The 14005-nt window shown below is 35.8% G+C and overlaps 1 protein-coding gene across 1 annotated transcript; it reads left to right on the top strand.

Moving 5' to 3' along the window:
• Window positions 1–50: 50 nt before the first annotated feature.
• On the top strand, window positions 51–10466 carry LOC127642473 (zinc finger CCHC domain-containing protein 8-like). Its single transcript, XM_052125093.1, has 8 exons — window positions 51–206; window positions 1928–1988; window positions 2488–2615; window positions 3570–3712; window positions 3784–3905; window positions 4053–4139; window positions 4220–4334; window positions 6068–10466. The coding sequence occupies exons 1-8, from the start codon at window positions 100–102 to the stop codon at window positions 6925–6927; spliced, it is 1623 nt and encodes a 540-aa protein (XP_051981053.1). The 5' UTR covers window positions 51–99; the 3' UTR covers window positions 6928–10466.
• The last annotated feature ends 3539 nt before the right edge of the window (window positions 10467–14005 follow it).

The following is a 14005-nucleotide window of genomic DNA, read 5'->3' as shown; positions in this document are numbered from 1 at the left end:
GATGGGAAGTTCCCAAGTATCCTACAAGTTTATAGCTAGGATTGCACCTTAAACGACTGTGCTCTATGATTTAGAGAAGGCTTTAGTGTATTTTTACACATGTCTATATACATCACTGCTCCTGAATCACTTTTGCAAAGATACCAGCAGGTCTTCGGCCAGGTCATTGCCTTTGAAGGCCAAGAGATACAAATAAAGGAGAAAAGGTATGTAACTGTTAGTGGGGACAGTAATAGAGCACAAGGTTCAGGTTCCTTAAGTAAAAATCCCATTAATTTTCTCCATTGGGAAATAGATTTTTAACAATGGCATACAAATATTCTAAGACATATCAGGAATGAGCTCTGAAATGAAGCAATGATAAAATGTTGATTTAGAAGCCACAAGTCCGAGTGTTTTCAATTTAATTAGTAAAAACCATGTTTAATTGCTGAATTCTCATTGAAGATCTACACTACCTATAACCCTGAAGAGAAATCCACCAATCAGAGAAAACTCTAGGCTCGTTTGAGATGCCAAACCCTCGCCTTGAAAGTAGAAGAGAGTAGGTGGCTTCAGTCAGGTGAGAAGTGAAATGAGAGCTGTCAAGTCGGACAGTTCTCACTTTTTGTAATGGATCAGACACCTTCGAGATTAAAGGCAGATATCATGTGATTTACGTTCATGCGCTTTGTTCTTAATAAAGTGGATGCAATTTAAATTCTGTTGCTTTTAAATGACAATAAATTGGATGAACAAGACACCCAATGTATCTGTTATTTAATTCCGCCCATAAGACGTGTCTTTCCATCCATTTTATCCCATACAGACTTCGCACTGTCAGAATGTTGGGAATATTCACATATAATTAGAAATAAAAAAATCAAACATTTTAGAAGAGAATGAAAAATCTCTGTTTAAGCCAGTGAGCATAGAGCTGTGTTGTCAGCATGTAATTTCCCACCGTGCTTGCAGTTTACACAGCTCGGAAAAAGCAACTGCACTATCTGCTTGCTACAACTGCGGCTGCCTCGCTATTGTGGGACATTTTTTGACATACATCATGACATCACAGTAACTCGGACAGATCTGCACAGAACTTGCTCATCTCAAACAAGCCTACTGTTACTAGAAGCAAAAATCGTGCCAAAAGAAGAGTTCAGCTGCAACCAACCATTCCCATTACGCATTCTTGGTGTAATGGCATTATCCTAATCTTCAAATACCTTTTTGCTTCAAATCTAATTTTGTAACGTGATTCATCTCATAGCTGGTTTGTTTGGTTGATGGCTTAACTTTTTTGTGGATTAACTTTTTGAAATCTCTTTGGAGAAAACAAATGGGAACAAAAGTAGCCCTGGAACCAAGGCTGTTGAAATTGTGAACAACCGTTGCACTTTGGTGACTTATGCTGCTTTCACATGTTATTGGAATTGTCGTGAAAATTAGTTGCAGGCTTGAAAGCTGCTCATAAACGCCCCCTTAAATCCAGTTACCATAATAAAATGATAAAAACTAGAGTTAACTTTCTGACCGTTAACCTTTCAACATGGCCGAGGAGAGGTCAGATTCATTAGCGAATGGTAGGTCAATATTTTGAAATACAGGTACCTTGTTAACTGTTGCAGTTTCTGTTGTATACATTTATGAAAAATTTAATTTTTGTTCTCAATATTTCCTATTCTCTCTTCCCACAAATCACTGGAATGTGAGGTAATCATAATTAAGTCTTCAGAAGTGGGAAGTGAGTTTTTTGCGACGAGCATGTGAAAGCAGCATTAACAATAAGAAGTATTCTGAAAATTATATTGATGGTACTGCAGTTTTCTTTGCAAGTCAGTTTTTGTTCTTTTTTTTATATGGAATTTATTAGCTATATAAAGATTGATGTGAAGCCAGATATGCATCTTAGCTTTCTGGTTGAAGATAAAAACTGTTGTTTTTACAGACCGAGACCATGCTGTTTTAACTGTGGTTCTGTGGACCATCAGCTGCGAGACTGTCCAGAGGTATTTTTCTTACTTATGGACAGTATTTCTGTTAATGCTTGTAATTATGTTAATACCAGAATGTTTTTAAATCACTTTCACATATACAGCCTTTTCCATATATTAAATGGTATTTTTCCATTTAGAAAATAAATCAGCTCTAAAAATTTGTGGTCATAAGAAGTGGAACTCTTGCTTAAAATTTTTTTCTTTGATGCTAAGTGTGAACTAATTCCTAAGGTTAATAGGTTGAGCATGTACAAGGTGAGACATTTAGTCAAAATGTACAGATGCTGAAAGGAAAACTTTGGGTTTTAAAGATTCACTTACTTATGACAAAATATCTGACCTCACAGAGTTTGCAGATCACAATGCAGATAAAAGACAAATATTTTTCATGTGTGAATGGCAAATGTAGTACATTTACCTGTAAAGGTAATCCAGCAACTTTACTGCAATTTATATTTGTTGTCATGTGGGAAACTGGCTAATGCAAGATCATTTAATTTTATTGTTCAAGCCTAAAGATATGGCTCGCATCAATGAGAAGAGGAGGGAGTTTTCACAGAACAACACTCCGAGCAACCAGCGCTACCATGTAGAAGAGGTCGAGGAGCGATTTGCAAAGTACAAGCCAGGACAAGTGAGGTCAGCTGATTTATGAATTTAATATCCCGAAAACCATAAAGCCCAGGCATAGATGATGATTTGGTGTTTATATAAAAACATAAATCTAAAAAGTACTAGTAAGCATGGTTGGGAGGGTTGCTTTTGAAATGTATTCCACTACAGATTACAAAATGTTACATGCTGTAAAATTTTATTTGTAACGTATTCCATTAGATTACTCTAGCTCAGTAACGTATTCTAAATACTTTGAATTACTTCTTCAGCACTGCTAAATTTTCACTTGTTTTGACTATAAAAACTGTAAGAAAAAATAAACATGTTAAAAATACAGTCTCTGAAAAACCTAAATATCTTATGCCATTTTGTTTGTAAAACAAGATCAATCAAATTGATCTTGTTTTAAGGATATTTAGATAATTTTACAGGAAAACAATACAAAATGTATTATCAAGAATACGATTTTTTCCCTAATATCAAGATTATCACTGTGGTTGGGTTGTTTCTCACCAAAACCTATTGTATGCCTTCAATGAGTCGACTGGCATTGCATTGAAATCAGTTAAAGGGACATATAAAATTCCTCTAACACTTTACAGTAAGGTTCCATTAGTTACAAACTACAATACTTTTACAGCATCTATTAATCTTGGTTAATGGTCATTTCAGCATTTTAAAATCAAAGGTTGTATATGTTAACAGTAGTTAATGCACTATGTACTACCAATTAACAATTGTATTTTATTAACTACCATTCACAAAGATTATTAAATGCTCTAAAAAATATATTTAATATAATTCATTGGTAGTTCAAGATACCGTATGCATTAAGTAATGTTAAGGAATGGAACCTTATTGCAAAGTGTTACCATTCCACTTATGTTCCACAGTAGAAAAAGTAAACGATTACAGAAGGTTTGTTTTTGGGTGAACTGTTACTTTAAAATGATATGCGATTTGATATTGTCTTTCTAGTCAAGAGCTCCTTGATGCCCTTGGGGTCGCAGCAAACACCCTTCCACCATTCATCTATCGCATGAGGGAGCTGGGCTACCCACCTGGCTGGTTAAAAGAAGCAGAGATGGAAAACTCTGGTTTAATGCTCTATGATGGAAAGAGTGAGTTTTCTACTGTAGTTGAATAGGACTGAAATATTTTGATCTTGATTTTGACTGCCATTTTCTTTAAGGAACAAATGATGGTGAGCCTTCTGAAGATGAAGAAAAACTCAGCCAAAAGATATCTTATGATGTCTCCCAGCTGGTGGATTTTCCTGGATTCAATGTCAATGCACCACCCAATATAAGGGATGTAAGTGTACATACTGGTCACAAAGTAATATAAGGAAACATGTGGAACCTCCAAGTAAACATTACATGTATTTAAGCACACAGAATTTATATATTTAAAGGGACAGATCACCCAAAAAGGAAAATGTTGTCTTATTTTTTTATTCAGGACTTCATGTCTTTTCGATCCATTCCCATGCAGCCTCAGCACTGGAAACAAACTTTTGCTGCTTTTTTGAGCAATACTTTTCCAGAGGTAAAAACGTCTATATTGTTGCCTAATTTTATATTTCCCCATGAATCCATGACCTTATGAATTAATTTATCCACCCACAGCCTGGCTCTAACTGCAATAAGAGACGTCATGAGTCTGAATCGACACCCGTTCTGATAAAGAAACAGAGATCCAATTCAGACCCACACCACTGTTCTGATATGGAGAGGGAGTCAGGTACATGGCTTAGACTCTGTGTTAGACCTCTGTTTACAGATGTAGCACAGATTGTTTTTTAGCACAAAATAAACTTTTACAATAGGCATGAATTTTCTTATATTAATTTTTATTTCCTTTATTATCTTTAAGCATGGGGATAATATATTTCTCAAGAAACAGTTCACCCAAAAGTTAATTATCTCATCATGTGCTCCCCCTTATGTCATCTCAAATTCATATGACTTTCTTCCGCTGAACACAAACTTAAGATATTTTAATAGAGATATAATGTCTGTTTGTCTGTACAATATTCAATGGTGACCAAATTTTCAAGATCTAAAAAAAAAAACATACAGGCAGCATAAAATAATCCATAAGACTCCAGTTGTTTAATCCATGTCTTCTGAAGCGATTCAATCAGTTTTGAGTTTAAACAGACCAAAATATAGCTCCTTTTTCACTATAAATCTTAGCATCAGCAGTCTCCTTGGCGATCATGATTTTAAGCTCAGTTACACTTCCAAGTGCCATCTAGCGCTCTTGTGCATGTGTCAAGTACTAGGAACTGTGATCAAGCTAAAAATCATGATCATGCCTAGAGACTACAATGGCAAAATGTACAGTACAAAAGGAGTTACATTCCGATCTGTTCTCACCAAAAACTGATTGGGTCACTTCAGAAGACATATTAAACCACTGGAGTCTTCAGCCATGATGCCTTTATGTACTTTTTGGAGCTTGAAAATTTGGTCACCATTCGCTTGCATCATATGGACAAACGGACATCTTATCTTCATTAAAATATCTTTGTTTTTGTTCTGCATAAGAAAGAAAGTCATACCTAACAAAGTCATTAAATGCTTCATTAGCAGAGTTTAAGGCAAGCATCAGTAATGTATTATTGCTTGAACTGAGGATTGGGGTTTGTTCTAAACCCCTTACCCTAAGTAATATTTTCTGTGCTTAAACTCTGGTGCAATTTTGAGCTGCCGCCCACAATTTTTCACGCTCAAATTTTAAAGTTCACCATTCACACATACAGTTGTCAAATTTTTTAGAGAACAAATAAAAAGTTAAATTATTCATAAATAATATTTTATGTGTTTATTATTCTATCATAAACAGATGCTTTTTTGTGTTAACTTTGTAAACATGCAATTCTGGTTCTGTTCACTCAACCACACTTTGAAATGTCTCATATTCCACTAGGTGGCAGAAAGCACTAGAATTTTTTTTTTTCTCTATTACTTTCCATCACAATATACAGATCTGAAATTTAGGACTTTTTATTATTACATAAATATTTCTACCCCATTACCTCTGGGGGGGGCGCTAATTTTCAATGCAAATGTTTTTAGGCCTTTTGTTATTTTAAGGAACATATATGCAGAAGTGATTGTCATCTCTGAAAAGATTCTAAGGTTTCAGATGATACCTCATATGCCTGACTTTCTGTATGTATATGGAGACTTGAGTTTTGAAACGGTGAGTATTTTGATGTTTACGGATCAGGCCCCATTTTAAGTTCCTCACTGAAACCCAGATTTGTTTTGTTTTTTTTAAAGTAGTGTTAAGTGGTAATCAACAATGCCACAAAAGATGTTGCTTGAGCTTAACTTGGATTGAACCTAGAATATTCCTTAAATTATGTTTTGAGGGTCTTTAGTATGTTTTTCAACAAGATTTTTGTTTTTTATGGTAAAATAATTTTTTTGCACTGTGACATCTCTTGAGTTTTTGCCTATCCACAGATTATGACGCACATCAAATTAGACCTGTTGGATTCCAGTTCCAACCACCACGCCCTCCTGGTTCTTCGCCCGTACACATTCCTCCATCCCTACCACTGGGAACGCCTCCAACCATGACTACCCCACCTCCACTCCCTAAAGGCACTCCACCTGCAACTCCGCCCACAAATTATTCTCCATCCAGTCGAGTGAGAGGTATAACTGGGGGGGAGGAATCAGAAGATGGACTAACCCTGGAAGAACTTGAGGAGCAGCAAAGGGTTCTTTGGTTAGCCCTCAAGAATGCAGATACTTCAACTAACAGCGATTCTGAGGCTGGAGCTTCTGGGACCCCTGTCCCAAGTTCCCCCAGTATTTGCACTCCTGTCAGGCCTGATGCAGAAGAGGAAGAACAACAGGTTAAGTTGGAGAACCTGAGTCATACATTTGAAATCATGAGCACACCTGCTTCACCCATTGAAGAGCCAGTCGCCAATGTTTGTGAGGATGAGATGAAGAGAATTGATAAAACAACTACTGTCGGAGAGGTAAAATCTATCGATATGCAAACAGAGATGAGTGACATTATTGTCCTGGATGAAATTTATGATGAAAACGAAGATCAAGATGGATCGAATGGCACTGAAGTCACTCCACAAATAAGCACGCAAGAGTCAAACGCTCCAGTGGCTGAGGACACAGAGGAACCTGAGATGAATAAAGTAACTTTCGTCCCGCACCGTAGCAAATTTGCTGCAGGAATAATTCCTTTTGAGGACACACCTGAGTTTACAGAGGTTACTGAAGCAACAGGGGTTTACCTCAAAATTCGAGATCTACTCAAATGCGCCCCAAGAAATCAAGCCAAAAACAAAAAATAATTGAAGACATCTGTTTTTACTGCCATCTTGTGGGCCATAAATGCTTTTTTTATTTTTACCCTTACCCAGTCAATGTATATGTTGTATAACTTTGGTTATCTGTGTCTTTCTTTACAGGTTATCAATGGTGTAATTTGTATCGTTTTTAAAATGACAAAAATGTCTAAAACACAGATTGGCACGTTCAGTCTATATGTAGACATTAAGTGGCTTTTGTACTTCAGATTTACTCTAGATATTAGTTTTATTCTTCCTATTGTGTTATTAGGGTCCTTTTTAGCAACATCTCATGGCATACTGTTTTATGCCAACCACAGTTCATTTGTGAAATTTATTCTGAATATATTTCATCTTAAATCATTTTTTAAAGATTCTGATTTTATATGGGTAGTCCCACTTCCCTGAATTAAACTTTTTAACTAGAACACGGTAGTAGAAGCAAATCATTTCACTTTTAATATTTCAATATACTATAGTTATTTTATTTTCTACACATTTTATTCAATTATTTGATCCCTATTACCACACAACCAGAGCCAGGTAAATTTTATTCCTTCAACTTTCACAATCATTCACCATAGAACGCTGCCAGCAATAGTCCACACAAAAAATCTCTAATTTTCTCAACCTCATGCCGTCCCAGATCTGTATGACTTCTGCTGTACACAAAGATTTTTTTTTTAAGAATATCTCAGCTCTGTAGGTCCATACAATGCACAATTGTATGCAATTTTAATGCATAAAAGTAATCCATATGACTCGTTGTAAATCTATATTTTCTGAAGTGATATAATAAATTTGGGTGAGAAACAGCTCAATATTTCTGTCCTTTTTACTATAAATCTCCACTTTCACTTTCTGAAATCTCACCCAAAGAGATTGCATCGCTTCTGAAGACAAACTCTACTATACTCTATGGGTTACTTTATGCTGCCATTTTGAAGCTTTCATTCACTTGCATTGAAAGGACCTACAGAGCTGAGACATTCTTCTAATAATCTTAATTTGTGTTCAGTAGAAGAAAGAGAATCATACAGATCTGAAATGCCATGAAAGTGAGTAAATGAGGATTGACGTTTAATTTTTGGGTGAACTACCGGTATCCTTTTATTACAGGCACCGTTAGCAGGGATCAAACCAGCAATGTTCCAACCTCCAGCCCTGGGCCTTAACCACTACACCACACTGATTAGAGAAACAGCTGGAAATGAGTTGCTGTTTACATTTATTTTTTGCCAGACCTTTGAGACGATGTCTGGTTAAAATGATAGTTTCTTCTGAAGAATCACCCACTTAGACAGTCAACCAGTTTTTTTTTTTTCTTCATTTGACATACAGGGTTTGATAAATCTGATATCAGACCTATGAATCAAACTTTACTGTAAGAACAAAACAAAATATACAAGTGTGCACATGGATATTTCATTTTATTGCTATTAAGTGTCAACTTTTTTTCAGATTGATCAAAACTGTGCTTCTAGACTCCTGGAAATTGTGTAAAGCCAGCCAGGTCAGATTGAGGCTTGCAATTTAAACCCTGCCCTCCTCAGTACTGACAGTACTGCTAACTGTCAAGCTTTACTAGGTTTTTCTGTTGCCATGCAGAGAGAAGTGGTCGGGTTTGGTCAATTACCTCAGGAATTGCCTTATAGTAGTAGCAAAACTGTGTATTATGTATACAGTTTAAGTCAGAAGTTTACATAACATTTTACAATTGTGAAAATCTGAGTTTAAATGTATTTGGCTAAGGTGTATGTAAACGTCTGACTTCAACTGTATGTGCATGCATGCTCCCCCGGCATTTAAAAATAGCAATGACATATTTGTGAAAGTTCGTCACACTTTCATCTAGGCTGAGGCAGTCTTTAAAAAGATTTTAAATGTGCACTCAGTAACCTTTGTCTTTGTGTCATCTTGTGCTTACACCTAGCAGCTTGGATGCAGCTTAATTTATAATCAATTGTTTTCTGATGGTATTGATCAAATGTAGTATTCAGTCAGCCATGATTACTTTAATCAATGTGTGAAAGTGTCAAATGAAAGGACAGTTACTGAGATTAGGTGAGTAATATTCAGCTGGTCATGTGATTCAAACATTGCAGCCCCCATGTGCGGACCCTCTCCATGTAGAATAAAACTGCATTTATAAGGTTACTGATATGACTGGAGTCTTAAGGATACTGTGTATATTCTGCATATATAACAAGAGCCCCAGCAACAATGTTTTATATTTTTTGATAATTTCTGTAAAACATTGTGCCTAACAATCTCCTTTTGCTGTAACTACAGTGACAATATAGCAGGGCCTCTTGTACCTTACTAGGAATATTTCACCCAAAAATGACAATTCTGTCATAATTTACTCACCCTCATATGTCATTTCTGATTCAGACCCACATGACTTTTTTCTTTCCGTGGATCACAAAAGGAGAAAATTTGAAATTTGGTCATTTTTTGTTGCAATTACCATACATATTGACTTAAGCTGTCAAGGTTAAAAAGATCATAAAAGTACTCCATAAGATATTCCAGACTGCACAAGCATATCAACCAGATGTCTATTTGATGTGTCGATCTAAAGAATGCATTATTGTTAGTGCAATTAGAGTGTTTGCTCATCTCATCTGCAATATGTACACTCTGATTACAAAAAAATTCAGCAGACATAATTTAAATGAGATATGATTAAGAATGTAAGAATCTCTTTTTTAAGATGTTTAGCTGATGTTTGTACAAAAAATATTTTGAATGTGATACTTCTGATGAAATACTATTGGACATTTTGGAGATGTGCATGAGCTATCAAGTTTTCTGAAGCCATTCGATAGCTTTGTATTAGGAACAGACAGAAATGTGTTGTAAATCTTGAAATATGGTTCTCAAGACAATAGCTTACGAGAGGGAAAATGTAATGATTAAAGGTGCTATATGCTGGGTTGGGAGGGTTACTTTTGAAATGTATTCCACTATAGATTACAGAATACATGCTGCAAAATGTAATTTGTAATGTATTCTACAAACTTTGGATTATTTGAGATTTTTACACTTGTTTTGACATTAAAAACTGCCAGTACAGAGAGACAAAATACACATGTTAAAAATACATTTTTTGAAAAATCTAAATATCTTCTGCCGTGTTGTTTCTAAAACCAGATCAATCAAATTTATCTTGTTTTAAGGATTTTAAAAAATATATATTTTTACAGGAGAACAATTATCAAGAATATGATTTTTGCCCTAATATCAAAGGTCTTACTAGAAAGAAAAAAAATTATGATCCAAAGTGAATTTTCTTGATAAAAAAAATGGTCGTGCCTGGTAACATGTGCTTGTAAAATGGCTAGAAGTAGCATTTTATCTTGGCGTAATGCTGACAATTTACACAAGGTTTATTTGTATTCTTCTGCTTCAAACTTCTTTATCTGCTTGTATGAATGTAACACATCATAAAAAAGTTTCACCGCTGTTCAAATGCACTTTGGATCGCAGCATTTATGTGTATAAATGTTTCCAGCTGAAAGGACGAAATATTAAATGAAATAAATGACAATAAAATGCAAAGTAATCTCCTCAGTAATCAAAATACTTTTTTAATGTAACTATTGTAATTACCAATTATTTAAATTGTAACTGTATTGGAATACAGTTAACTTATATTTTGTATTTTTAATATGTAATCCCTTTACATGTATTCCGTTACTACCCAAACCTGGCTATATGTAATATTTTTTACTGTACTAAATCATAAAATGCCCATAATATGTCATTCGAGAATTAGGAAACATGCTACTGCCAGTATATTCTACTTTGAAGTTTCCGGAATTTCTGTTTTGTCCTGTGTGATCCCGCCCACTGCCCACTCACCAATAGTATTTCGACACCGCCGGGTTGCCAGATTTGAGCAAGTTTGCGTGCTGCAGCCATGGAAGCCAGCAAACGAACTGGATCAGAGATAACAGATTCCACCTAAAAAGCCTCGCCATCCGTCTGAAAACCACCATGACCAGAGGTGTAGTAAAACAAGGATAAATATTGGAGATGCCTTTGGAAGATAGAGACAGCTTAAAGCCCAGAAATCCTTTAAAACGGATACTGTTGCGTGTCTTCATTCTGGCAACCCGCATGAGATTCGATTCTGGGGCGGGGCAGACAACTCAAATATTTTGAATTTGGGCTGCAGTACCCATTTCAAACGCTTGTTGCCAATCTTGCATACCAAATACGTGTATATAGCATACAAATTGTATGGACTACTTTTATGGTGCTTTTGCTTTCTTTTTGAAGCTTTAAAGCTTCAGTTCCCCAATAGACCGTTTTCACATTTCTGGCTTTTGGAACATGGAAGTAAACTATTCAGGCTAAACTTCTAGAGCAGATAATGGGAGTCCACAGCAAATATAATTTTTGATTACAGATTTACCAGTACCTTCTTCAAAGTTTCTCCTTTTGTATTCCATAAAATAAAGAAAAGTAATACGGAGTTGGAACGACATAGACATGGAAACTATTCCTTTGAATAGTTGAAAGGAATGGAAGTTGAAATTACTTTAATATTTGAGAAAAAAGAGGGTGTAGGCAGGGTGATAAATGAGATGTGAAACTACACCACCTATGAAGGAATCAAGTCATAACTTACAGTTTTGCGGTCATTACCGCTATACAAAAACAATCAGAATGAAGTATTTCAGAGAGTAATGTAAAGGGGAATTATATTGTTAGACCTCTAGTCTTATCGACTCTCACTGTTTCAGATACAGAGGGTCCACGTTTTCTTTTTCATGTTCCCGCCTCCTAAGGGCTTCCGTGGTCCTTAGGCGGGGCAGAGACAGAGGCAAGCAGAGTAGACGTCATTACGCCACTCGTGTCACTGCTGAAGTGCGGTTAAATCCTTAACCTAAACCCACGCGGCAGTCAAGCCAAATGGATTAAAGAGAATTAGGCGGAATTCATCGCTTCGTTGTTCAGAGCACTGCACGGTGGGAGAGAGAGCAGGTGAGTAAACGATTAGTGGATTATGTGTTCTGTTCCGTGGGTGGCGTGGATCACCAGGAAACCCCTTTTTCACCCGCGTTGGAAGTTAAGTCAGAATTTCCCGTCTTAAACAGGTTGTGCCTCGGCCCTCGCCAGTAACCTTAAACATCTGTTTAATAAAATCTCCGGATTGTACGTGCGCCCTCATCAGCTTCTGGTGATTGTAAATAGAAGGTGCTATTTCGATCAAAATACGTGGATTGTTGATGTGTGTTGTCTAGCAGTGCGGGTTTATTGACTGCAGCTCTCTGTTTTGGTTCGATTAGCCAGGCGAGAAATGACATTGCGGAAAGTCGTCATTCGGACTTGTGAACTTTCTCCAGGTTTTTGTTTTTCCTCTCTCGCATCTTTTGAATTTTGAGGGGGAAAGTCTTCTGAAACTGAGTAAAGTATTAATGCTTAAGTTAAACAACGTTGTGACGTCATGGTTTATTTTGTGAGCTTCTAACTTTTTAAAAAACTAAAGCATAGCTAACTAAGCTAACTCATGTCAGTTACGCATTTGGACTTTCAAGCTAAGCATTCGTTTTCAAAAACTGTACGTTTTGTTTATAATATCCTGTCCTACAGTTGAGGTTCTAATTGTATTTGGTTAAAATTCCAAACCAGGCTTAGTCATGGGTCAATATATAATTCGGCTCAAGTTTTGAAGCTCCATAATCCAGATGTGATCACATGGCGCAGTTGGTTTTATGCGAAACAAAAAAACAAAACTGGTTGTTCATTAGACTGAGTAGTCTCTTTAGCATTTCTAGGTTGTCTTTGAAGTACTTTTGAGTAAGAGCAAGTTTCTTTCTATCGATAACTGCAAAATATCTCCACTTGATTTAAATAAATACACAATTTGACGCAGGCCAAAATCTTTTAGCACTGATACCATGTTTTCTCTCACGATCCGATATCGGTGTTGTTTTTCCCTTGACCGTTTAGAATATCTGTTGCTCACTGTGGTAGTGTTCGGAAGTAATATTTTATAGGTAAAGTAACACAAACCTCTAAATACACATTAGAATATGATTGTAAAATGGAGAAAACAAAAAACAATTAGATCAAACGTGTAGCCTGTTAAGAAAACTTAATTGCTAACTAGTCTTCTGGATAATGCAGCAGCAAATTTAAAAGTAATTTCAGTGAAAGTCTTCAGTAGAAAACAACCCAGTTCTCTACACATTGTTATGTGCATTTAACTTTTGTATCTGTACTTAAATGGTTTCAGATATCTTTTTTTTTTGTGCTCTTTAGTTTTGATAGGACATCAGTCCTCTTTTCAATCAGTTATTTTTTTAGAACCCAGTCAACTCAAATATTATTGTTACTTGTAAAATATTAAAATTATTAATAATAATTATCCTCATCATCATTATTATTATCACTTCATATTAGAAACGAAGAAGCCCCAGTGCATGCTGTGAGTGTGACACAGCTGAGCAGTGCTCATTCATTCTGTATCAGGCAGCACAGGGAAACTATATATATTTTTTTTATTAAACGCAGCCTTTTCACGATTGACAAAACTATCTTATGTCTTCACGAAACTTTGAAGAAAATGCTCGAGTCATATGGACCATATTAAGGCTCATTTTATGGTACTTTTATGTAGGGCTGTGTTAGTACATTTCATATATCGTGAATATCAATATTGTATCAATACTTAGATCCATGTATCGTGATATGGTGATATTTTCAGTGCAGTCTGATACGCTTCTATGAGGCATGAGACTGAAATGGATCCTTAAAATGCCAAAATCACTCTTTCTATCTGCAATTCCCATCAATCATATGTGCGTAAATACTTCCCATATGCTAAAAAAATGTCTTTGATTATCCACTGGCTGGTAATTGTTTTAGATTTCACTCACCAGTGTTTGTGTTTTGTAGCGTTGAAGAAGTTCAGCACCGAGATCTTTTCACTGTGTGCTGAGAGTAAAAGTTTGGACTCTTTCTGTGTTATGTGAGTCCAAAGACTAGATCTATTTGTTGTTTAATAAAGTCTCTTTTAATATCCTTTCTGTTCTCTACAGTCATTTTTTTTAATTTTTTTTTTTTA

The sequence above is a fragment of the Xyrauchen texanus genome, unplaced genomic scaffold, assembly GCF_025860055.1.
Source record: "Xyrauchen texanus isolate HMW12.3.18 unplaced genomic scaffold, RBS_HiC_50CHRs HiC_scaffold_640, whole genome shotgun sequence".
NCBI classification, from domain to species: domain Eukaryota; kingdom Metazoa; phylum Chordata; class Actinopteri; order Cypriniformes; family Catostomidae; genus Xyrauchen; species Xyrauchen texanus.
This window is presented reverse-complemented; position numbering and strand designations above follow the sequence as displayed.

Excerpts from the sequence above, each read along its gene's own strand:
- LOC127642473 (XM_052125093.1), top strand. The coding sequence starts at position 100 with ATGTCTATATACATCACTGCTCCTGAATCACTTTTGCAAAGATACCAG. Across the intron at positions 1,989-2,487 it reads AGCTGCGAGACTGTCCAGAG|CCTAAAGATATGGCTCGCAT; the intron begins GTATTTTTCTTA and ends TTATTGTTCAAG. Across the intron at positions 3,906-4,052 it reads CACCACCCAATATAAGGGAT|GACTTCATGTCTTTTCGATC; the intron begins GTAAGTGTACAT and ends TTTTTTATTCAG.